This window comes from Phallusia mammillata, chromosome 5 (genome assembly GCF_965637545.1).
Source record: "Phallusia mammillata chromosome 5, kaPhaMamm4.hap1.1, whole genome shotgun sequence".
Classification (NCBI taxonomy): domain Eukaryota; kingdom Metazoa; phylum Chordata; class Ascidiacea; order Phlebobranchia; family Ascidiidae; genus Phallusia; species Phallusia mammillata.
The window spans coordinates 25,847,546-25,873,519 of record NC_137256.1 but is presented as its reverse complement, the minus strand read 5'-3'; the positions used below and the strand labels follow the sequence as shown (position 1 = coordinate 25,873,519).

The 25,974-nt window shown below is 35.9% G+C and overlaps 1 protein-coding gene and 2 long non-coding RNA genes across 11 annotated transcripts; 2 read left to right on the top strand and 1 right to left on the bottom strand.

Moving 5' to 3' along the window:
- The first annotated feature begins 926 nt into the window (after positions 1-926).
- On the top strand, positions 927-17,256 carry LOC145228638 (centrosomal protein of 104 kDa-like). 6 transcript variants are annotated; one of them, XM_080093815.1, is made up of 15 exons: positions 927-1,016; positions 1,606-1,755; positions 2,040-2,106; positions 2,359-2,568; positions 2,952-3,024; positions 5,083-5,194; positions 5,534-5,674; positions 6,614-6,698; positions 8,636-8,747; positions 9,087-9,223; positions 10,163-10,247; positions 11,883-11,963; positions 13,029-13,170; positions 14,466-14,498; positions 15,317-15,420. In XM_080093815.1, exons 12-15 carry the CDS (start codon positions 11,919-11,921, stop codon positions 15,367-15,369), a joined length of 273 nt encoding a protein of 90 aa, XP_079949941.1. In that variant the 5' UTR covers positions 927-1,016; positions 1,606-1,755; positions 2,040-2,106; positions 2,359-2,568; positions 2,952-3,024; positions 5,083-5,194; positions 5,534-5,674; positions 6,614-6,698; positions 8,636-8,747; positions 9,087-9,223; positions 10,163-10,247; positions 11,883-11,918; the 3' UTR covers positions 15,370-15,420. The 6 variants fall into 6 exon arrangements, with proteins under 6 accessions (XP_079949941.1, XP_079949938.1, XP_079949939.1 ...); XM_080093817.1 differs by lacking the exons at positions 927-1,016; positions 1,606-1,755; positions 2,040-2,106; ... (7 more) ...; positions 10,163-10,247; positions 13,029-13,170 and adding exons at positions 12,310-12,415; positions 13,632-13,756; positions 16,490-17,256 and having other exon boundaries at positions 11,898-11,963; positions 15,317-15,425; XM_080093816.1 differs by lacking the exons at positions 927-1,016; positions 1,606-1,755; positions 2,040-2,106; ... (7 more) ...; positions 10,163-10,247; positions 13,029-13,170 and adding exons at positions 12,310-12,415; positions 13,632-13,756; positions 16,143-16,242 and having other exon boundaries at positions 11,898-11,963; positions 15,317-15,425.
- A 451-nt stretch (positions 17,257-17,707) lies between these two features.
- LOC145228742 (uncharacterized) lies at positions 17,708-20,527 on the top strand. Of its 3 annotated transcripts, none has more exons than XR_013860250.1 (4): positions 17,708-18,230; positions 18,394-18,491; positions 18,681-19,047; positions 19,207-20,527. It is a non-coding gene; the product is annotated as an uncharacterized LOC145228742 (long non-coding RNA). The 3 variants fall into 3 exon arrangements; XR_013860249.1 differs by lacking the exon at positions 17,708-18,230 and having other exon boundaries at positions 18,237-18,491; positions 19,207-19,291; positions 19,795-20,527; XR_013860248.1 differs by lacking the exon at positions 17,708-18,230 and having other exon boundaries at positions 18,237-18,491.
- A 2,224-nt stretch (positions 20,528-22,751) lies between these two features.
- LOC145228733 (uncharacterized) lies at positions 22,752-25,586 on the bottom strand. Of its 2 annotated transcripts, XR_013860238.1 has the most exons (7): positions 25,402-25,586; positions 24,986-25,267; positions 24,747-24,826; positions 24,496-24,549; positions 24,219-24,287; positions 23,809-23,919; positions 22,752-23,598 (listed from the first exon to the last, which is right to left on the bottom strand). It is a non-coding gene; the product is annotated as an uncharacterized LOC145228733 (long non-coding RNA). The 2 variants fall into 2 exon arrangements; XR_013860237.1 differs by having other exon boundaries at positions 24,986-25,579.
- Positions 25,587-25,974: the final 388 nt, after the last annotated feature.

Genomic DNA, 25,974 nt, shown 5'->3' with positions numbered 1-25,974 from the left:
TGGAAGAGGAGGACAGCAATGACCAGTTTGGTGTAATTTATGAAGGTGGTTAGAAGACTGCTATATACCTGAATACTGCTGCAGAACCAGTTGCTATTAAAGAAAGGAAGGTATGACAAATTGTTTCTGGTTTGCACGCCCCATAATGAATAAAAATAATGAAAAAAGTTAGTTACGTTGCATTGTTTTTGTCTAATATTAATTACAACATTTTTTAAAGGGAAATTATATTTAGCAAAAATAATTCATTGCATGCCAACTAAAAAAGCTCAATATTGTTGAAATGCAATAAAGATACATTGCTAATAGACATCACAAAAAAGATGGTCAAATCTTTAAGTATTATGCAAAATGGCAATTCCAAGTTGAGCAAGGGTATATCAAAATCATATATGTATTTTAAACTTTTTAGAGTTGGACTGAAACATACACAAGGTGGTCACCTAAAGGATCATACTTGGTCACATTTCATGCTAAAGGAGTTGCTTTATGGGGAGGGGAACACTTCAAGCAGATTCAGAGATTTGCCCACCCTGGTGTCTAACTTATTAACTTTTCACCATCTGAAAGGTGAGAAGTGGTCGTTAGTATAGATCAGGGTGCAGTAAATTATTTTGCACCACATATATATAGATTTGTGCCTGGCACTGTTTTCTGGTTATGAGGTTTTTTTCAACAAAAAAAAATGATTAATGTCTGGTGTATACAACTTTTTTACAATCTACCAACCCATATTTAATGGACATCTGGCACAACTATTGGTGTGAATGCATGTTATGTTTAGACCTTGCAAAGTTATAAATGAGCTTTTAATCTTACCTAATGTGTGCAAAGATTACATACAAAAATAATACATGTGTCATATATATATAATATGTTGTAGTGCACTTCTTGAGTCTTCTTGATGTACAGTTATAGCTTCGAAGTTTGAAACATACCCGAGCAGCATTCATATATTTGAACTAACAGTATTAGTGATGGGAAGAGTATCCGGTGCTCAGTACTCAGTATCGATGGTATTGAATGATTTCAGTGGTATCGATACTCTTACTCGGTATCGAAATATTTTGCCTCAGTTTTTGATACCAGCGTGCGAGTACCGAAGGCTGATGTACACCATAAGAATGCTTGCAACTTTATGCCAATATTTGCTTCGGACAGCACAAAATTGGAAAAAAGTTCTGCCAGTTTATGTATATCTTTTTCGCTATCACATGGAGATTACATTTTTGGCATGTGTGTGCACACCTGTACCCCGACCATGACAGATAAATTAGCCAGTGATATACAACTAAGTACAACACTACACTTAAGTACTCGGTATAGAACGTATATACATGTGGTACTCGTACTTGGTATCGGTACTCGCTTTAAAACCTGGTATTGTCCCATCACTAAACAGTATTACATTTAGGATATACTTGATTTTGTACACTTTTCTAACTTTTTAACAAGTCTGCATTGCTGCAATTACCTGTAAAATAAAGATACCATTCATTGTTTTTCATGCAAGTGCTTTAATTGTTTATTAAAATTAGTTGGATATTAGGATTGTGAGTCTAACTAAAACAAAACAGAGAAAAAATATCCTTGTTGTTTTTGCAGATACTTGGTAACTTTCAGGCCAATGCAGGAACAAGGAACTAGTGAAGATGTCCAGTCCATTATAATATGGGAAGTTTTTACTGGCACAAAGAAGAGAGGTTTCCATGCCGACATGTCTCGAGCTGATGACAGGCAGTGGCCCATATTTAAGTATGTAATGAAATCTTTTACATACCTTAATGTTGTGTTTTACATGTTTTTCATTAGCTAATAAAAATTGTTATAACATCAAAAAATTAATAAAAAAAGAACGAAGAAATACCCCAACTGTTCTATATTTGTTACAGACTATTTGACAAAAAAAAAACTATTTGTGGTAAATTCATTTACTGTGTGTGTGGTTAATTATATTTAGACTTTTTGAAGAAAAAGCTGCCTATCATTGTTCAAACAAATTTGTTTAAATAACCTGTTTGAAATTTGCTCTTTGACAGATGGAGTCACGATGGTACTTACTTTGTAAGAAATTCCAAAGGTGTGCTGAGTGTCTGTGAAACTCTTGTAAGTAGCTAAAGCAAAAAACTAATAACTGTCATTAAAAAACCACAATAAAACAAATTAGTTACCCTCATTCTGCACACAACAATTTTAAACAAATCCATTGTAATAATTTACATGCAAAATTTCATATATTTTATACCTTTATGGAAACTTTATACTATTGGTGGTTGATGGAGCGAGGTGTGTATTAAAACTTTTGGTAACCTCGAACAAACATAGCAAATCAGTATTAAACTTTTTCTTGATTTTTAGTGAGTTTGTGTGATCATCCTTGGACAACATGTTAGCTTTCTGGGTACCCGAGCAAAACAAGATCCCAGCTCGCTTACAATTCTTGCAATTCCATCCAAGAAATAAGTTCGAGTGAAGAACTTGTTCAATGTGTTTGACATCCGACTGAACTGTCACAAACAGGGCAAGTTTCTTTGTGTCAAAGTCGAACGATACAACAGAGCAAAGAAGGTATTTGGATTCATGTTTTGGTCAATTTAACGCTTTATGGATAATTTTGCAACCGAATGACCCCAATTCCATGCATCCAAGCATTGACAATTTAACCCTCAACCATACTTTACATTGTCTTTATACTTTTTGATAGCTTCCATGTTGAAGCTGGTTTAGCTGACTGGTCATAACTAAAACCAAAAAACATGCTCCTTTAAAACTTTTGCTAATAGGAAGCAGATATAAGGGGTTGAATTTAAATTACAACCAGCTAGATTTTTTGTGGGTTGCACTGTTTATTTTTGCGATGTGTTTGAACTTTGGTTTCATACTGTTTCCATTAATTTGCACATCAGTAACAGATTAAGAGTCATCAACACAAAATTGTTTTATTTCTTCAGGCTACAATTTTCAAATTTTGAAATATTCCACATTCAAAAAGTTCCTGTCGACATAGTTGAGCTAAAGGAGCAGGTAAAAAACAGTTTTCTTGTCCTTTTTGTGTCTTGTTTCAATTACAAACACTCACCCTAATCCGAATAGCTTTAACTGTCACCGCAGTTCTCCATTAAAACTAATTACCATGTGATATCATGCACTATTTAGTTCCCTGAAGGGGACACATATTGATTTTACTCAAAATGTTTTTTGTTTGTTTCTTTTTTTTTCTTCTTTTTTCTTCTACCCAAAGTTTGTCCGACTCGTTTTTCCATCAAATCCTTGATGGATTTGGCTGAAATTTACACAGATAGTAGATGTAGTTATGTAGATGTGCATCCCACTTTGTTTTTGTTGATAACCCCAGTATTTACCCCGCTAGCCCTGTAAAATGGGTATTTTTTCCCCGAAGTTTGTCCGACTCGTTTTTCCATCAAATGTTTGATGAATTTGGCTGAAATTTACACAGATGGTAGATGTAGTTATGTAGATGTGCATCCCACTTTGTTTTTGTTGATAACCCCAGTATTTACCCCGCTAGCCCCCTAAAATAGGTATTTTCCCCCGAAGTTTGTCCGACTCGTTTTTCTATCAAATGTTTGATGGATTTGGCTGAAATTTACACAGATGGTAGATATAGTTATGTAGATGTGCATCCCACTTTGTTTTTGCTGATAACCCCAGTATTTACCCCGCTAGCCCCCTAAAATGGGTATTTTTTCCCCGAAGTTTGTCCGACTCGTTTTTCCATCAAATGTTTGATGAATTTGGCTGAAATTTACACAGATGGTAGATGTAGTTATGTAGATGTGCATCCCACTTTGTGTTTGTTGATAACCCCAGTATTTACCCCGCTAGCCCCCGAAAATAGGTATTTTCCCCCGAAGTTTGTCCAACTCATTTTCTATCAAATGTTTGATGGATTCGGCTGAAATTTACACAGATGGTAGATGTGCATCCCACTTTGTTTTTGTTGATAACCCCAGTATTTACCCCGCTAGCCCCCTAAGATGTTTTTTTCCCCCTAAGTTTGTCTGACTCGTTTTGCCATCAAATGCTTGATGGATGTGGCTGAAACTTATACAGATGGTAGATGTAGTTATGTAGATGTGCATTCCACTTTGTTTTTGTTGATAACCCCAGTATTTACCCCGCTAGCCCCCTAAAATGGGTATTTTCCCCCGAAGTTTGTCCGACTCGTTTTTCTATCAAAGGCTTGATGGATGTGGCTGAAACTTATACAGATGGTAGATATAGTTATGTAGATGTGCATCCCACTTTGTTTGTCCGGATAACCCTAGTATTTACCCCGCTAGCCCCCTAAAAGGGGTGAGTTTGTAAACAATGTCAGAATTGGCTAAAATTTGGATAGCTTGTAGTATGCCAAATTATCGTTATTGCGCCATTGCAGTCCGGGGGTTGTTAACAGCCCTTTGACGTCAGAAACATTAATGGTTGTTGCTCAAAACACCTCTAGTGGTTGAAATTTTAAACGTTGGCAGATTGGAATGAAATTTTGCAGTACTATTGATTGAGTCATTGTGGTTTCCTACTTTTAAGTTTGTGTGTGTACCTCAAATTAGTTATCCTACTAGCCCCCTAAAATGAGTTTTTTAATTTAAATAGATTTTACTCCATATAGCATATTTAGATATGCACAGCACCAATCACTGTGTTTGTCTTCACAATACCAAACTTACTCATTGTTATCTATTGAATTGCATTATTTTCAACTTTGCATGTGTGGGGACCCATGAGTTTTTGCCTGCAGAAACAACCAAGGTTATGAAAGACGATGGCTAATATGGGACCCAATACAAAATAAGCATAGGAAATATATTTATGTTTTAAAATAGATCATAGTGTATGTGCAAGGGCAATATGTGCTAAGCCACCCTTCTAGTTTACACACTTATTTGCTGGTAGAGGGATTTAAGCTTATTTAGGGCTTGAAATGAAAAAACACAAGACACATTGTATTAGGGAGTGTTTTGGTATTTAGTTTTAACATTTAAAGCAGCATTCTTTTTTTTATTGTATGCAATTTTCTGTGCACAAAATTAATCATGTTTCAAATAAAATATTTATGTTTAGAAAAGCTGGGAAATCCACAAAAGCTTCATCGAACTCATGGCACATTTTCATGTTTCAAACTCACAAACATCAAAGCTGCTTGCAACTCAACTTTATCTTTTCACTTACCAAGGTGAGTTAAAACAAGTTTGTAAACATAGACCCAAAACTAAATTGCTAATGACCTTATATAATATGTAGCAAATACATTAAGCGAAAACATTTTTTGTTGCCAACACTTATCTTATCTGTTTTTTTATTCTGTTACGCCACAACTTGCTTTAATTTTGACGACATCAATTTTAGAAACATCTGCAACACAATGTATTCTTTACACACAAGTTTTGTTTTTATCAAACTAAAGTTTGTGTGTATTTTTTTTCAGTTTTGAACTGTATGTAACACATAAAACCAAGTGAGAAGTTAAGCAGCTGATTTTCAGCCATATTTCAAATATATTATTTGTTTGCAGCATTTTCTCCAGCCCACAACCGAAGTTCAAACCCCAACACAAGGAATATAAGGATATTCACAGCACATCAATTTCATCAGTGAAGAAAGATGCTTTACCACAAGATGTAGAAAATATAAATCCTACCCAACCCCATACATAGTAAGATAATACAGATCTGATCAAGTTGTGTTATTCTTTCAACTGTGTTTAATCAAAACATAACTGCGACAGAATTTAATTATATTTATTGTAATCTTCTTTTGTGATAATATCCATTATGTATTTCATATGTTTAATATTGTGTGGTACTGTAATGTAATGTAATTTCTAACTTTACATTTACACTCACTACATGAGGGATAAATACCTGCATGTAGACTTTGTAATATAACTGATGATGGTATGAGCTACTGCAAAACAACATATTTTATCTGCTATGCCCTTCAGTATAAAAAAATAAAATCTAGTTTGAACTGAAATCCACCTACAGTAGCAGTTTTCCGGTGATTACTGTTCTTACATCAATATAATTCAAAACCCAGTGTATAAATCCTAGGCCAAACAGAATCAACCGTACTTGTACACAGTATTTCACAGAATATATATTTCACCAAAAAGTTTTGGCATCGTCGGTTCTGTAAGCGAATACAATACTGTTATAAAAGCATAGTAAAACAGTAAAAACAATAAAATACTAAAACAAGCTACCAGAATAACATGCAACTGGTGAAGAAACTTTCCAGAGTGAACGCCGCACTGTTTACTATCGGGCTGTCAAGTATGCTGCAGGTGTGTTGCAAAACAGAAAAAAAGCGGAGGTACAGAAAAAGATAAGACAGTAATTGGGTTGAGGGGAATGCGTGGAAAACGAATTTAGCGAACACGCGGTAGTATCATGCACTGGATGTTTATTTTGGCGTTAATCAATCCCAACCACTTTGCTTCGGCCATATCTAAATTTTGTAGCACAGGTTGTTCTGCAAAAATGACCGAAAAACATTGTGCGATGTTTGGTTTTTTAACGAGCGTAGACATATGCTTCTGTTCGTAATGGCCCTTCAGTATATTCACACCCAGTATGTGTGACTTGTTTTTCAGGATCCAAGATTGGATTCCACGAAATACAGCCCTACCCGTTCCACCTAGTGAATCTTGGAGAATTGTGGATGAAAAAAACTTGCAGGTTAATAATGTGGCTTGATGCTTTCTACTAATTTGTCCTTCAGAATCTAAAAATACTTGCACCATTTTTATATCGTAAGCAATTCTCATAAACATGTGTGTGGAGACCTTATCGATTTTGCAAAAACAGTTATGTTAGGAGATCAAATGTTGTGTATAGTAAATCGTTAAAAAGAAAAAAGAACGTATAAAATGTAAATATATAGGAAAACCAACTTTTTAGTTTGTGATTAATTATGTGCTTTTTTCTGCCGAAGCGTTTCCATGCACTTTTGGCATGAAATCTTTGGTGGATTTGGCTGAAATTTACGCAGATGGTAGATGTAGTTATGTAGATGTGCATCCCACTTTGTTTTTGTTGATAACCCCAGTATTTACCCCGCTAGCCCCCTAAAATAGGTATTTTCCCCTGAAGTTTGTCCGACTCGTTTTTCTATCAAATGTTTGATGGATTTGGCTGAAATTTACACAGATGGTAGATATAGTTATGTAGATGTGCATCCCACTTTGTTTTTGCTGATAACCCCAGTATTTACCCCGCTAGCCCCCTAAAATGGGTATTTTTTCCCCGAAGTTTGTCCGACTCGTTTTTCCATCAAATGTTTGATGAATTTGGCTGAAATTTACACAGATGGTAGATGTAGTTATGTAGATGTGCATCCCACTTTGTGTTTGTTGATAACCCCAGTATTTACCCCGCTAGCCCCCGAAAATAGGTGTTTTCCCCCGAAGTTTGTCCAACTCATTTTCTATCAAATGTTTGATGGATTCGGCTGAAATTTACACAGATGGTAGATGTGCATCCCACTTTGTTTTTGTTGATAACCCCAGTATTTACCCCGCTAGCCCCCTAAGATGTTTTTTTCCCCCTAAGTTTGTCTGACTCGTTTTGCCATCAAATGCTTGATGGATGTGGCTGAAACTTATACAGATGGTAGATGTAGTTATGTAGATGTGCATTCCACTTTGTTTTTGTTGATAACCCCAGTATTTACCCTGCTAGCCCCCTAAAATGGGTATTTTACCCCGAAGATTGTCCGACTCGTTTTTCTATCAAAGGCTTGATGGATGTGGCTGAAACTTATACAGATGGTAGATATAGTTATGTAGATGTGCATCCCACTTTGTTTGTCCGGATAACCCTAGTATTTACCCCGCTAGCCCCCAAAACGGGGTGAGTTTGTAAACAATGTCAGAATTGGCTAAAATTTGGATAGCTTGTAGTATGCCAAATTATCGTTATTGCGCCATTGCAGTTCGGGGGTTGTTAACAGCCCTTTGACGTCAGAAACATTAATGGTTGTTGCTCAAAACACCTCTAGTGGTTGAAATTTTAAACGTTGGCAGATTGGAATGAAATTTTGCAGTACTATTGATTGAGTCATTGTGGTTTCCTACTTTTAAGTTTGTGTGTGTACCTCAAATTAGTTATCCTACTAGCCCCCTAAAATGAGTTTTTTAATTTAAATAGATTTTACTCCATATAGCATATTTAGATATGCACAGCACCAATCACTGTGTTTGTCTTCACAATACCAAACTTACTCATTGTTATCTATTGAATTGCATTATTTTCAACTTTGCATGTGTGGGGACCCATGAGTTTTTGCCTGCAGAAACAACCAAGGTTCTGAAAGACGATGGCTAATATGGGACCCAATACAAAATAAGCATAGGAAATATATTTATGTTTTAAAATAGATCATAGTGTATGTGCAAGGGCAATATGTGCTAAGCCACCCTTCTAGTTTACACACTTATTTGCTGGTAGAGGGATTTAAGCTTATTTAGGGCTTGAAATGAAAAAACACAAGACACATTGTATTAAGGAGTGTTTTGGTATTTAGTTTTAACATTTAAAGCAGCATTCTTTTTTTATTGTATGCAATTTTCTGTGCACAAAATTAATCATGTTTCAAATAAAATCTTTATGTTTAGAAAAGCTGGGAAATCCACAAAAGCTTCATCGAACTCATGGCACATTTTCATGTTTCAAACTCACAAACATCAAAGCTGCTTGCAACTCAACTTTATACTTTCACTTACCAAGGTGAGTTAAAACAAGTTTGTAAACATAGACCCAAAACTAAATTGCTAATGACCTTATATAATATGTAGCAAATACATTAAGCGAAAACATTTTTTGTTGCCAACACTTACCTTATCTGTTTTTTTATTCTGTTACGCCAAAACTTGCTTTAATTTTGACGACATCAATTTTAGAAACATCTGCAACACAATGTATTCTCTACACACAAGTTTTGTTTTTATCAAACTAAAGTTTGTGTGTATTTTTTTTCAGTTTTGAACTGTATGTAACATATAAAACCAAGTGAGAAGTTAAGCAGCTGATTTTCAGCCACATTTCAAATATATTATTTGTTTGCAGCATTTTCTCCAGCCCACAACCGAAGTTCAAACCCCAACACAAGGAATATAAGGATATTCACAGCACATCAATTTCATCAGTGAAGAAAGATGCTTTACCACAAGATGTAGAAAATATAAATCTCAACTCCATACATAGTAAGATAATACGGATCTGATCAAGTTGTGTTATTCTTTCAACTGTGTTTAATCAAAACATAACTACGACAGAATTTAATTATATTTATTGTAATCTTCTTTTGTGATAATATCCATTATGTATTTGAAATGTTTAATATTGTGTGGTACTGTAATGTAATGTAATTTCTAACTTTACATTTACACTCACTACATGAGGGATAAATACCTGCATGTAGACTTTGTAATATAACTGATGATGGTATGAGCTACTGCAAAACAACATATTTTATCTGCTATGCCCTTCAGTATAAAAAAATAAAATCTAGTTTGAACTGAAATCCACCTACAGTAGCAGTTTTCCGGTGATTACTGTTCTTACATCAATATAATTCAAAACCCAGTGTATAAATCCTAGGCCAAACAGAATCAACCGTACTTGTACACAGTATTTCACAGAATATATATTTCACCAAAAAGTTTTGGCATCGTCGGTTCTGTAAGCGAATACAATACTGTTATAAAAGCATAGTAAAACAGTAAAAACAATAAAATACTAAAACAAGCTACCAGAATAACATGCAACTGGTGAAGAAACTTTCCAGAGTGAACGCCGCACTGTTTACTATCGGGCTGTCAAGTATGCTGCAGGTGTGTTGCAAAACAGAAAAAAAGCGGAGGTACAGAAAAAGATAAGACAGTAATTGGGTTGAGGGGAATGCGTGGAAAACGAATTTAGCGAACACGCGGTAGTATCATGCACTGGATGTTTATTTTGGCGTTAATCAATCCCAACCACTTTGCTTCGGCCATATCTAAATTTTGTAGCACAGGTTGTTCTGCAAAAATGACCGAAAAACATTGTGCGATGTTTGGTTTTTTAACGAGCGTAGACATATGCTTCTGTTCGTAATGGCCCTTCAGTATATTCACACCCAGTATGTGTGACTTGTTTTTCAGGATCCAAGATTGGATCCCACGAAATACAGCCCTACCCATTCCACCAAGTGAATCTTGGAGAATTGTGGATGAAAAAAACTTGCAGGTTAATAATGTGGCTTGATGCTTTCTACTAATTTGTCCTTCAGAATCTAAAAATACTTGCACCATTTTTATATCGTAAGCAATTCTCATAAACATGTGTGTGGAGACCTTATCGATTTTGCAAAAACAGTTATGTTAGGAGATCAAATGTTGTGTATAGTAAATCGTTAAAAAGAAAAAAGAACATATAAAATGTAAATATATAGGAAAACCAACTTTTTAGTTTGTGATTAATTATGGGTCCCCTTCCCTGAAGGGACCCATCTTGATTTCACTCTGTTTTTTTCTTTTTTCTGCCGAAGCGTTTCCATGCACTTTTGGCATGAAATCTTTGGTGGATTTGGATGAAACTTTCACAGATGGTAGATATAGTTATGTAGATGTGCCATCTGCTTCGTTTGAGTTAATAACCCCAGTATTTACCCCGCTAGCCCCCAAAATGTAAAACGTTTTTGCAGGTTGCTGCGCACCACAAACAAAAAAATCTGTGGAGTAACAGTATAGTAAAGGTACCAGAGAATATGCTGCTTGTGTTTGTGCATTACTTGGAAGGCGTTTTTGCACATGCCAGTCAGAGGGGTGATAACAGTCTTATGATGTCAGACGTGTTAACAAATGTTGCTCCTCTAGTGGCCAGAAATTTAAACATTGGCCGATTTGGATAAAAATTTACACGACTGTTGATTGGGTCATTGTAATTTCATATTTTTTACTTATGGGTGTAGAACCCCATTAGTTGCCCCACTAACCCCCTAAAATGGGTGAGTTTTTTTAAACGGTGTCGGAATTAGATGAAATTTTGACAGCTTGTAGAATTTGTCATTTATAGGTGTCAATTGTTGTGTTTAACCCCGTAGCCCCAATATTACCTCTCTAGCCCCCTAAAATGGGTGAATGTTTTAAACAATGTCCGAATTTTATAAAAATTTCAACAGTTTATAGAATGTGTGATTTATAGTTGTCTATTGTTTTGTTCAACGCTTTGACCCCATCATTTACTCCACTAGCCCCCAAAATGGGTCAATTTTTTAAACAATGTCTGAATTGAATAAAATTTAGACAGCTTCTGGAGTGTGCCACTTATAGGTGTCGATTGTTGTTTTACCCTGTAGCACTATCATTTACCCCACTACCCCCTACAATCAGGTGCAATTCGCAATTAAAAGGAGCTGATTGTTGTGTTTAGCCTTTTTTTCTCAGACAGAGAAAAACCTTGTATGAATGGCATGAATATTCATAACTATGAGAAAGTTTGTTGTTGTCAGATAAAACACAGTGACCGGTACCGAGCATAAAATAATATGCTATTTGGATGAATGGAATGAAATTTGAATAGTTTGTAGTCCATACAGCATATTTATTTATGTTCAGTACCAGTCACTGTGTTTTACCTTACAATAACAAACTTTCTCATAGTTATCTCTTGAAATGCATTATTTACAACTTTGCATGTGTGGGGACCCATGAGTTTCTGCCTGCAGAAACAACCAATGTTATAAAGACAGTAGATAATATGGGACCCATTATAAAATAAGTGTAGGAAATATAGTAATGTTTTAAAGTAGGTTATAATGTATATACAATGGCAATATGTGCTAAGCCACCCTTCTAGTTTTACATGTAAAATATTTTGCAGTCAGCTGTTTCTAAGTCTTCATCTAACGATTCTGTGATGCTTGCTTGGAGAAGAATCCCAACATTTGTGGACAATATTGAGGTAAAATAATTTCATTCATTGCACTGAGATATCTCACTTTAAACTTTTCATGCGATTGTCTGCAGCAGAGGTTAACAACCAGGGAAATATTTGACTTGTCCAGTGGGTTAGATAAAAGGAAACCATAAGTTTTGACATTCCTTAAGAGATAAATAATAATTTTCCTGATTTAATCAATATTGTTTAACAATGTCACACAAACAAGATATTGTTGACAGACAATATTCTAGACCTGTTTTTTGAGATTAATGTGGGATGTAAAATTTATTTTCAAAGGAGGCCTGGTTGGGAACCACTGGGGTACAGGGTAGCAACAGCAGTTTGTCAACCTCTAATATTTTTGTAGATTGTTTACTAACCAGCGCCAACCAGTGATGAAAGTTTAGCTGCAACTTTAGAAGAAATGTCAGTGAAAAACAACGGGCCTCTTGAATGAATCTTTGTCACCACCAGTAAGTTGAAGTTTCACCCACAAATATAATCTGATGTGTTAATTGTACCATCAACCTAGTTATGGGCATCCTTTCTTTTTTATGTCTAACACTGGTTTGTTCCACATGTTTGGTCAAGAAAGGGTGCTCCAAATTATTCAAATTTACACAGAAGTTAGTTAGTTATCCAAGTTTAATCCTTCTAAAGTTGACCTTAAATTACTCAGCAGTTTACCCACAGGCCCCCAAAATGTGAATTTTTGAAACAGCTCTACTTACTCAAATACATGATCTTGGAGTTTTTTACTTTGTTGGTTGGTGCGTGGTAAAGTATTGTAATGTACTTGGTACATTTTAGTTAGATTCACTCAATTTTTACCCTTTAAATATGTGATTTTAGGTTATCGGTCCTTAAGGTCAGAAATACAAGCCTTAATGTGTTGAATATTTAAACAATTGTTTGTAGTGTGTTTCTCGTTTAGTATTTGAAGTTTTAGTTAAATCGGCCAAATGGTTACCTTTACAGCCTCGAATAAGTGATTGTGTTTGTTAAACATTGACTAAATCTCAGACTATACTATTGAAGCCCCAAGGGAGTAATTCAGTGGTTTACAATTGTGTCGTTTTGATGCAGGGTGGGAGATATCTATTTGACGCATCAACACATGACAAAGCTGGAAAATCTAAAAAAGCTTCATCGAATTCATTTTCATGTTTCAAACTCACCAACATCAAACAGCTGCTTGCAACTGAACTTTATACTTTCACTTACCAAGGTGAGTTAAAACAAGTTTGTAAACATAGCTGGACATTTCAAAGAAGGCCAAAAATGATCCAAAACAAATTACTAATGAGCTTATATGTAGCAAATATATAAAGCGAAAACATTTTTTTACCAACACTTGCCTAATCTGATCTGATCAAGTTGTGTCAATCCTTGAACTGTGAAACAGAAACTGCTTAAAATGCAATAATCACAATGTGGTGATGTAATGCATTTCCTATCTTTACTTTTACACCTACTACATAAAGGATAAATGCATGTAGACTTTGTAATATTGCTGATAATGGTATGATCTACTGCAAAACAAAAAGCCATATGTTATCTGCTATATTTGATTCTGGTTAAAGACAAAGTTTTTGCATGTTGTTTCTAGGATTGTAAATTGTGTTTTGTGCATCTTTGTATAACTCACCACTATTATGCGATAATATTTTTAGCTACTTTTCTGCAAAGGTATAAAATGCATGTTTGAATGTTGCTGAATCAAGTTTGTTGTCACGAACGATGTACTTCCAACAAATTGGTTGGCAGGAGAGAATGCAGACAATAGGAATTCGATTCCAGTTTAGTGAAGTGAGGTTTGTATGGAATTGGTTCAGAGATCCAGTTACAGTTTTGTTGTCGTTGAGGAAATAGTTATGGGTCCCCTTCCCTGAAGGGGACACATATTGATTTTACTCAAATTGTTTTTGTTTGTTTTTTCTTTTGTTTTCTTCTCCCCAAAGTTTGTCCGACTCGTTTTTCCATCAAATGTTTGATGGATTTGTCTGAAATGTACACAGATGGTAGATATAGTTATGTAGATGTGCATCCCACTTTGTTTGTCCAAATAACCCTATTAGTTACCCCACTAGCCCCCTAAAATGGGTGAGTTTATTAAACAGTGTCGGAATAGGCTAAATTTTGGGTAGCATGTGGACTATGCTATTACCAGGTTTCGATTGATGTGTTTTACCTTGTAGCCTCAACATTTACTCAACTAGCCCCCTAAAATAAATGAACTTTTAAAAAACGTTCTAATTATATGAAATTTGCAAAGTTTATTGAACATACTAAGTCTTCAAATGTTATGTTTTGCCTTGTAACACCACAATTCAACCAAATAATCCCTAAAATGGGTGACCCTTTATCAATGTTCGAATTGAATGAAAATTGGACAGCTTGTAGAATTTGCTATTCATAGGTGTCTATTTTTTGTTTTACCCCATTATGCCACTATTTACTCCTTCTTTTCTTTGAAAAAGAACGTTAAATAGGACATATTTAAAGCAATATATTATTATTTAGGACCAGTGCCGATGATGATTCGTTTCTGGACAAGTAAGTTTCCAAATTTATTTGTTTTATGCAATATTATATGTATATATTTAAGCGTTTATGCTATAATATGCATGTGCTTTCGTAAAAAAAAAACTTGTTAGGAACTCTTCCCAGTGCAATTGTGCATTTAAGTAAGATTGTTTAAAACAAAATAGATGATTGCTTATCAATTGGTAGCTTTGGTACTATGCATATCTAGAATGTTATTTAAAAATCAGATATGGTTTTTGCATAATAATGATTGGTTTATGTGCTTAAATCCCATTTTAAAAGCTGAAGCTTATATCAGGCTGTATCAATCTATTTACTTCTTCATACAAATAATAGTAAAATTGAAATCAGTTGATGTTGTTTTTTGAAAATCATTTTTTATTACCTTGCCCAGAGAAAAACAAACGGAAATTACAACTGTAGTACAATTAACCTGTTTGTTTATTGTAGCAGGTGTATTTTCTGTTCTCTAGTTGAAATTAACCTGCAGTCATGCATCTGAGTAAGCTGTTACAAACAAAATAGATGTTCAATTGTCAATGTTGGTCACAGTACGGATTGATCAATATTTAAAAGTGTTTGTATGATTATTGATTTGTTTACTTGCTTATGCAGAAATTGTATTGAAACTTGGCACAAAACCTGCTTTTAGCATGCTTGTGTAATGCTGCTTACTTCTAATGCAAAGTTATAAAAAATCAACATTAGTTTGATGTTTTTTTCTGGAAAATTAATTGTTTTGTTACTCTGTCTGAGAAAAATATACCAACAAGAAACAAATGTCATCTTTACCTACTTTTACTACAACTACCTTGTTTGTTTTGCAGCATGTGTATTTTCTGTGGCGAAAGAGATGAGGGATTTACAGATGAGGGTTTAGATTTACATTACTGGAAACAGTGTCGGATGTTAAGGAGATGTGAACACTGTAAACAGGTAAATTAATGTAGCTGACATACTCACAAGCTCCTGATATTCACATGTACAAGTCGAACAGGAGTCCTTCCAGGGGGATGGTTGGGGGTCCTTAAATGCATCATTGAATAGCAAATATTGTACAGACTTGTAAACAGATCAACTAAAAGTTCATACCACTCCTGAAAGCACATGCTTTTGATATTCTAGTATAGAGCAAAAATAGAAACTGTTTTAAATTACAAACACAGTTTTAGAAACATAAAGCAGCCAATACATATTATACAGGCTCATTGTTAACTTCTGCATCCTGTAATGTGGCGATTTCAGCACCAACTTATGCCATCAATGGGGTTTCACCAGAAATTTAAAAAAATGCCACAAAATTGATTAACTATCCTATTTATGGAAAGTAAATACTTTACTCTGTCAGGACATGCTCTGCGTGCTACTGGAAATACGTAATCCAGTACTGTACTACCTGTTTCATAGTCGGGTCGTTGGACTAAACGACTAAACCAGCTCACCACACACCTCTGCAGTGTGGAGAGTGCCTAGCAACTCGTTTAGTACCCAAAATAAGACCTAATGAAGGGCAGATGAAAAATGCCAACAGTATCCCATCTAACTGGCTTAAAAATGAAAATGTTATCAGATGACTTTATCTATATAATGTAGCATACTTGGGTGTTGCTAACTTAGCCAAGCAGAAATTTGTTTGCTTACTTTTTCTCTCAGAATAAAGCCTAAAATAATTTGATCATCTCCATAGCAACGAATGAAGGTCAGCAGGAACACTGTCCATTGTGTCATCACAATATCGTACCCGGCGGGGAGTCATGGAAAGCCCACTTGATGGGGTCAAAGAGAGATGCATGTGGCGACAACTCACGAAGACTTCCCTCAATAAACAGATGCTGGCACTTTACCAACTTAGCTGTACAGGCTCAGTGGTGAACTTGTCAAAAGTCGAATCACAAGCACCATTGCCTGCCGTGTATGCTGCACATGTCAGCTTCATAGTAGGCTAGCGCTAGTTCTACCATTATTTACATCTAAATAAGCAAAAATTGTATTTATTTTAGTGAGAGCAAAAGCTGAAGCGGAAAAAGCAGCAGCGGCGAAGAACTAGAAGAAATCTCCTCATAAATAGTTTGCTTGCCTTAATATTGTTGCTTAGTTTGCACAGGGTTATTGGCTTACACTGTGCGTCGATATATATTTTTATGCAGTGATATCGTACTGTTGCTTCCTTTGTTCCCTTTGTGTTGTATGTTTTTTCCTGTATACATGTAGAGGTAGTGACAGGATAAATAATAGTGGTGGCTGCGTGCGACAGAAACCTGCTTACACATGAGGAAATGGTTTGTAAAAAGTCTTTTGTTGGCTTCTAATAATATTAGCATTACTTGGCAAAAAATAATAAATCGTCAAAGGGCTTCGGAACCTGTTTCCATTGAAAACCGTCTACTTTTAAATATTTTAATATAGCAAGTTTTTTGGTTTACAAATGAATTCTGATATATTGTGTGACAAAACCCTTCTGAAAGATGAGAGATAAACAACACATAGAATTTCTTTTAGACCATGTCCATCAACAAAAAAGTCACTAATAAAAATGTAGCACTAAAAGCATGCCAAAAAGACAATAAAATTTAGGAAAGTGCCAGTACAGTACGTTGAACAAGTGGGTATAACTCTTACACCAAATTGTGACAAATCATGCATATGTGTGATTATGTTTTGGTTTTCATCTCATTTAAGTTTGTTTTTCATGTTACTGTCTGTAAATTGTGGTAAATAGTTTCATTTTCTTACTTGCATTTTTAATATTAAACATTTTGCTTCTGTATCTTTGAGTTCTATGTCAAGAGGGCAAGTGAAAAGAAATTAGCAGCTTATATTTAAGCACAGACGTCTCTTGTCATCGTGTTTTTAAGAAGGAATTCCTCCCAAGAGATGGATTTTGAAACTTGAGGGGAAAATTGACTTTAATTTTTACATGTGCTTTGTAAATAGACGCTTCAGCTCTGGAAATATAACCTGTAAAGTTGATAAAAGATCCAATTTTAAACGAACTTTGTACTGTTTAGCATCTACTACGTAGTATATTAGGGAGAAATGAAAATGTTTAAACTGCTAAGGGAGAAATTTGCCGAAAAACTTTGGGAGCCACAGGGCTAAACATTTGCTTTGGATTTATATGAAGTAGGCAGCTATATACATGTACAGACTCCTTCTAAATATGTTAATTGCCAGAATGTTTGAAGCTGGTTGTATGTTTAGTGACCCCAATGGCACAAAATTTAATGTTGTTGGTAAAGGAAAACGAAGCATAACAACGTTTTTAATACTTATTTCGTCTACGCAACAACACACCAAGTAAAATAAAACTTTTCCTTTAATGAAATTGCATTACATTTTTACGATGACGGGACAATTAAACGGATGGCTAAACCTATTTGTGCTGTTTGGTTACAAATCCTAACGAACTTCGGATTCTACCAGCAAGCAATTGTGTCACACGAACCAATCAAGTAAAGCCACGTCACAACAGTTCAGCCGCCAATCATTCCAAGATTTTTGCCTCCCGCAATCAATCAACCAGCCCGAAGTGGAATTCACTGATTGATGCAATAAAGCCTGTCATTGGACGGTTGAAGAGCGCCCATATGACGTTTGAGAAGCAAGCGTTCTAATTGGCTGAAAGAAAAAGAAAAAAAGTGAGGCGACTTTGTCCTTGCGCCTTCGATCTGTCACTCCTTGTGAACAACTTGGTGAAGGTATCTGTGTCGATGGAATGACTTTCCAATTGAGAATAAACAGGTAATTTGCGAGTTGTAAATCAACTTGTTTGGTGTCTTTGTAGAAGTAAACTCGGGTGCACACTTGTTTACTTCGCACTGATACCTGTAATAATAAGTTATGCGTTTATGTTTAATTCACTTTCAAATACACTATATACTGCTGCTGGATCACTTTGTTTCAGGTCGTCGGATGGCTTCGGGAATTGATTGGCTGGACGCTGAAACATCGTTCTTACGGAAGAGGGCTTCGTTGGCACACAACACACACTTCCGAAAACAGGCGAGTAAATGTATTTTTATATGTTATCTATTAAATTGTATCACTTAATATTAGATGTTGAGGCCAACATGGGGAAATAGTATAAAAGTGCACTTATCCTGTCTTCACATGTTGGTATATAGTTAAGCTTTTCGTAATTAATATTACGTTATGTCAAATTCCTGGTACTGCTTATATTTTGTTTTGCAGACAATTACTGGAGGCGGAGTGATCGAAGAAGATGGAAAGATCGGAAAGGCCTAATTAAGTTAAGTAACCAGAAAGTTAAATGTTATGTTGCTTATTTGGCGTTCCCTGGTTTGTAACAGTCGTTTGTTTTGAGTTTAGCTTACTAGTTGTGAGGCAGGAGTAGAGATTAGAAGCGTTAACAAACGGAGCGCCAAATATGCACTAATATTATTTTATTTTCATTTCTAAAACCAACAGGAATCGAACTTTAATATTTACATTGGTTATTGCAGATCTCCCGTTTGCGGTTAAGACACTGGGGAATAATATCGGCATTGGACTGATCACTAGATGAATGGGAACTACATACATCGGAAATACTTAATAAGTTAAGTAACCAGAATAATGTTAAATCTACAGATACAACGTAACATAGAGTAAGCTAAAGAGCTGTGAGGCAGGAGTAGAATTAGAAGTGGTTCATTTTATAACTTTATTTTGTATGCACTATAATTCGTCAGATATTAATATTTGTGTTTTGCTGCAGATCTCCTGTATGTCGTGAAGGCATTGGGTAATGGAGTCGGATTTGCGCTTGAACTGACCATTGGAAGAATTGGAACTATATACAGGTACGTGTTAAGGCAAATCTACATGAATTATATTCTTTTAGATAGACGTTTTGCTGCATAAGTACCGGTTCGGGAGTTTCTATAATAAAATGTTTACAAATCAACCAATGAATTAGAGGGGATTAATAATAGTTGTGAATTTTTAGCCGTTGCTGCAACGAATAGCAAGCCTGTTGTTGTTTTGCATGATGCTTGTGCATGTTACATTTATTGTTTTGCATGTCACTTGTGTGTTAGAGCGGCTATTCAGTTGTCAGCATCGGTTAAATCATTCATATTAATAAGTAAGCGCATTTAAAAATTATTTTAACACTTAATGAACTTAAGGCGTTTGTATGCAGCAAATTATAGTCGAACAATTTACTTTTTTCAATTAGGTTGCTTATAGCCAACATGGTGCACACTGTCCAGCTTTCAGTATATTATATTTTGCGAATATGTTAAGCGATCTATATGAAAGTATGGAATTGCATTGTTTTGTCTCTTGTATGTTTCTGTTTCAGGAGCTCCGATGTCGGGTAAAGATTGGAGTTCATTCTATGGACGATGTTGGTCACAAGTTGAAGCACTCCTATCATATTCAGACTTGGAACAACAACCATACAATCAGCGGACGATCTTCAAACAGACATTCTCGACGCTCTTTTCCCGATGAAGAACTTACTTTCCGAAGAACTTCGAACTTATGTTTTGTTTTCACATTTCTGTGTTCGCTTAAATAAAAAACAACTTTGTGTATTGAGTAAGTTAAAGCTACATTTGTATCGTAATTATATTTTTGCGTTTTGTCGTTTATTGTAAATTCTATCATTCTAAAATATTTATGTAATTTAGTTCTTGTTCATCGTCAATTTTGACAACGCTTACTTATATTATTTTGTTAATAGTCCTGAATTATAACCAAACTTTTGGCATGAGTACAGACACTGTTGAACGTTTATTTAAATGTTGCTTATTTTTGTGTGCGTGTTACTCGTACTTGTTTGTTATTTTATTTGTTTACTTAAAACGTTGTTTTGCCCTTAATTTGTGTACACATATAGCACTGTGTTTATTCTAGGTGTGTTTCGTTATTCTATACTATATTCTATATTAGGATATTTAAAGACTCATAATTGTGTCTTTTTTGTAATTTTATTGGTTTTGGTCTTTGTTTGTACTTAACATCTTTCATTGTAGTATGTTTTCAAGTTATGCTTCTACATTCTATGCTATAATATACGCTATTTTAGGTTGCCGTTTTTTTGATATTTTTATGTCATTTTTATCCTCCATTGGCTTGACGCCGTTACACCATAATTATTCTTGTTAGACCCCATATTTCCGTATTGTTGGATAGGGTCCAGTGTAGATCCCAAGTCAGTCGTAACGGGAGGTCAACAAACAAACAAAAATCTGTAAAATTAGAACGTAAGAGCAAAAAGATTTGGACCTTACACAACTTCCTATCAGCAGATTTTGAGACTTTCGGTGGGATTAGAACCAGAATTGTCGTACTCCGATCCAACTACAACATTAAGTAGCGTTGCAATGGTCACATATGTCCCCACAGTGTTGTGGTTGCACACTTGGTCAAAAAACAACAACTTTACAGTTGAAGTTGTTCGTAAAAATCAAGTTTTTCTGGCCTTCCTACGTCACTTGAGTCAGTTCCTCTGCAAGCGGACAGGCAGCCCTTCTGTGAGACTTTCTGTGAACTTCTATCCAGCCTTTCGACCTTTCAGAGGTTCGAACCACTGAATTGGAGATTTACTGCCTGCCTGTCTGCCTTACTCTCAACCTAACTACCTGCCTGCATAACCACTGTACTAACGAGCTGCTTGCCCAACCACTAAAAAATCGTCTACATGTATGGTCTGTGTGTCTAAAAATTAAGACAATAATAGGTAAGAAAAGAAATCGATATCATTAAGGAAACCCGCCCTGCGATTTCGTGTCCATCGTGGTCTAATGGTAAGCTGCTTGGTCGATAGAACTTATGGTTTGTAGTTCTAACCCTCTCCCAAAATTTGTTATTTTTTTCGGGAAGGAATCGTCTAACTCACAAATGTATCATTTTTGGGTGGGTTTGCCGTCACCTCTAGTGGTGTAGCGGTGAAGATCCTGACCTCATATTCTGGAGATTTGGGTTCGAATTCCAAAAGCTACATCGCTGCTTAGTTTTTGGCTGAAGCCTAGAACCGAAAACATACAAGGACCACTTAAAGCTGGGTTTCTCGTCACCAGCCGTGGTGTAGAGGTTAGTTCCTTGCTTCTCAATCCTCTCACCACTGTTCGAACCCCGGTAAAGATAAACTCTGCCCCGGTAACCGATAACACACTTCGGGTTCGAACGTTGCCCCTCTGATAGAACTCTGTGGTGATCCTCCTTGATTGAGGTCTCTCCCCGCTCTGATCTCATCACTCTCTAAGCCACCCCATGGCCCTAACCCATTTCCATGACTGCCCCCAATCCCCCTGACTGGCTTCCATGCCCCCCATAAGCTAACCAACCTCACGCTGATCGTTCAAACGCAGAAATATTTTGTTTGATGACATAAGAATCGACGAAAAGAACAAGTCATAAGTCAGTTTAGCCCTTAGACCGAAGGGCGCTTGCGCGGTGTAGTGGGTAAATAGAAAAAAGCGCCGGTTCGAAGCCAATGGTTCGAATCGAAGCCATCGATCCCCCCCCCCCTCAAAGTGAGGTGAAGAACCCTCAACCTCTTCCGTACAAAGGGCTTGCGCCGAAGGCGCAAGCAGGGCCCGAAGGGCCCTCCACCTCTCGAGCCCCCCAAAAGTGTCTAAAAATACTACTCTACAACATTCCCCACCTTTTTTGTTGTATTATATTGGACGGTTTTCCGAAAAAGTGCAAAATTACCTTTTAATTGTGATCTCATTTAGATAGGTGTACGGTCTTAAGGTTTGAGAGTGGAGTGACACACATAGAGAAGGGGAAAAACTTTAGCTCACTGACGGCTTATGGCTTAGAGTCTGGGAAGCGGGAGATTAGATTGTTACAACGGGGAGAGACCTCAATCAAGGAGGATCACCACAGAGTTCTATCAGAGGGGCAACGTTCGAACCCAAAGTGTGTTATCGGTTACCGGGGCAGAGTTTAACTTCACCGGGGTTCGAACAGTGGTGAGAGGATTGAGAAGCAAGGAACTAACCTCTACACCACGGCTGGTGACGACCATCTCAGCTTTAAGTGGTCCTTATATGTTGTAGTACCAGAGCTTTTTTTATAAGTACTGCGGCTCTAGAGTTATATAAAAGAATCATTCAATAAACAACAAGCAGCTTGCTAGTGTAGTGGTTTGCAGCAAATGGTAGAAAGCAGTGAGTCATGGGATCGAACCTCGCGAAGCCTTCGATTCCTCGTAACCCAACGTCAATTTTTTTTGTAAACTAATTCTCTTATGTTTTGCGATGTTGCTCTGATTGGTGGTTTACCTATAAAACCAACACACCGAACCGAAATAAAACGTGTTATTTAGATTATTGAAGTAAACAAAGAACAAGTTTCACACACATGGTTAGGCAAAAAAGATACTACTACGACAAACTAAAGGACAGACGTTAAATGGACGATTTAGAAGTTTAGTGGGGAACGGAGATATGTTATTTATTTTAAGATTCGTGGGACAAAATTGAAACTTTTCAAAGACCAAAAGGGTGGAAATTTCTAACAATAATAAAAAGGTGTGAGCAAAGGAAATACGAAAGCGACGTAGAACGAAATATCGTGAAAATTATGGGAAATTATTTATTAAAAACATCATTCTATGTATTAGATGTAGCTATAACATATGTTATCAGGAAAATTTGTTTCGCAACAACGCAAGAAGCAGGACTAAAAATGGATTGTGGAAGATTTAAAAGGGTGAAAAAACAGTGATGGAGTGTGGAAAACACTATGTTAGTAAGGACAAGGAATTGTTCTGTCATTAAAAATGGCGGCACAACAACTCATATAAGAGAATAAAGTTTGGACGATGCACAGAGGCGTTAAAGCAGAATATATTACACACGCAAACTGATAAACAATGCTGATGTGTATTTGAAGTGTACCAAATATAACGTGTATGAAAGATTGTTTATTAGTGGACAAATACAAAGTACACGATGACGTCATCGATCGCAGGTTTCGTCATCACGCTCATCTACATGCGAAAGGATCATGACTATGCGAAGGTTAAACCGAAACTGCACGATGACGTCATCGATCGCTGGTTGCGTCATTCCTATCCAGTTGAAGGATCCTATCCACGCGAAGACCCACCAATGTTTTCCAGTTGTTTATCCTGATGTTATCGAAGTGACTAAAAAAACAAGTATATAAATGGTAAGTGCGCGGCCAGTTGCATATAAACAAAATATAACATAACTTTTGTAGCAAGTTTTATTCATTCGCCTATTTGGAAGGCATGAGCATTTCCGTCTTATTTAAATGGAATCATATAGTTATTAGATTTAATTGACGCGACCAGCGACCTTCAAAAGTAACATAACTAGGTAAGATAAACACTTACATTTGGAATGTTGTGCTACAATTACGTTGATCCGATCAGCGTTTCTCCACAACCTTTGTCACCGCAGTTGTTTCCGATGTTTGGCTGCTGCTTCGAACGTCTGCAACAAAACTAACAACAGCATTCTGGTTTGATAAAAAAAACCTAAAACTAATATAATAGAAATCTAATATCTCAATCGCATTCTGTTAAACTTATGTAAAAAGGAAAAATCGATTCTACCGGAGCTGATAACTGAATAGCAGCTCACAAACACACGTGACATGCAAAACAATGTAACATGCACAAACATCATGCCATGCAACACACCGGGCTTGCTATCCGTTGAAGCAACGGTATAAATGATAGTTTAAATTCTAATCTATGTTTAACTTCACAACGCTCGTGTTCTCTATTTATAGTTTACTTACATTAAAGCTTCAGTGCGATTTCTGTCAAGTTCAGATTTAGAAGTCTTTAAACCTTAGTCACGCCATGATCTGAAACCAAAACCATTTGAGTAAATATAAACATGGATGTACCAGCATTGAAACTGTAAATTGTTTTAAATTTTGATGTATAGCATATTTGACTTCTGCCTAAAACTCTTACTAACTTTCTGCAAACTATTATGAGTCGTCAGTGTATGCAGCAAATATTAATTTAGGTAACCTAGCATTATATAAGCGTTAAAACAATCAACTTAACTTGAAGCCGAAAGTTCCCCCCATCTTTTTTACGCTTCCGTCGGAAATCCAATCCCTGCAAAGCAGAAGCAGAAGGAGTATTTGGAATTCAAGGCAACATGTAAACTATAGTTTATGAAATATTTAACTGTGTCAACATGCGAAGACAGAATAAGTGCACTTTATACTGCCAACACTTGGACATACAAACTATTACCATTTAACGCCAAAAGTATAGATAAGTACATAAACTTCAATCATTTATTTACTCGCCTATTTTAGGAAGTTTCATAAAGTATTTCTTCTTCGCTGTGGTAGATGTTTCTCCGAAGCGATTGAAACCATCCGACGACCTGAAACATACGATGCAGCAGCAATATCGTGTATTTGATAAATAAGTCAAACATATTCTGGTAAATGTTATTCTGGTATATGCACAGAAGTCAACAAGTGTGCACCCGAGTTTATTCTGCACAAATACCAGGCTAGTTAATTTACAACTCGCAAATTACCTGTTTATTCTCAATTGGTGAGTCGCTCCACCGACACAGCTTTCTTCACCATTGAACAAGATCGAACAAGTTGTCTCATTTTTTTCTTTTTTTTCGACCAATCATAGCGCTTCCTTCTCAAACGTCACTCCCGCGCCCGAAAACCGACCAATCACAGAGCTGATACAAGTAATCAGCAAGTCTCGTCAAAAATGCAGAGAAAAACTTCAATTGATTTTCCTGGAGCAACGTTCGTTCAAATAGGCACGTGTCGTGTTGTTACGTAATTTGTGAGCATTCTATCTGTAATAAAACGCGCCATGCTGGAATATAGAAGAAAAAATGACAAAAGCTGATAATATATTTTTGATAGTTTACAGTAAATCAGTTTCCGCTTTCTGTTTCTTGGTAGAACATAAATATTTTAAAAATCAAACCTGCTGTGAAAGTTGGAACTATACGTTGCCGTTACTCTATTATATGCTTTTTTTATTTCCATCCAACAATTTTAATTGCTTCAAAATCCAACCTGTGACTTTGTTTTTCAGTTTTTCTGTTGCTGACGTTTTTCATTTTGATATCACTTCAAATTCATTAGCTGACATTTAAGCTGATAAGGTTTAAACCGACTTGCTGCTTAACTCTGTCACGCCACGTGGTTTTTATCATACGTTAAGCAGGTTTACTTCAGGCCTAATTTATTGGATTTTTGACTCAGATTTCTACATACCGCTTAAAAGAAAACAGTATTTGAATATAGTATAGGCTTATGCTTTTTTCCTGTTTGAAGCCTAACAATGTTTTTAGTTACCCGATTTAAAGTGGCTTGTTGCTGAAATGTTTAATTTTCACAGGTTTTGCCTCCTACCTCACCTTTAAATCAAGTTCAATCAAAATCGTAAAAATATAACGTTGATCTGATATTTTAAATGTAGGCTTGTATCGCTGCATTTATTTAAGTGCAACTAGCAATTTATGCGATTGACCACAACCACAATTATCGAGTCAAG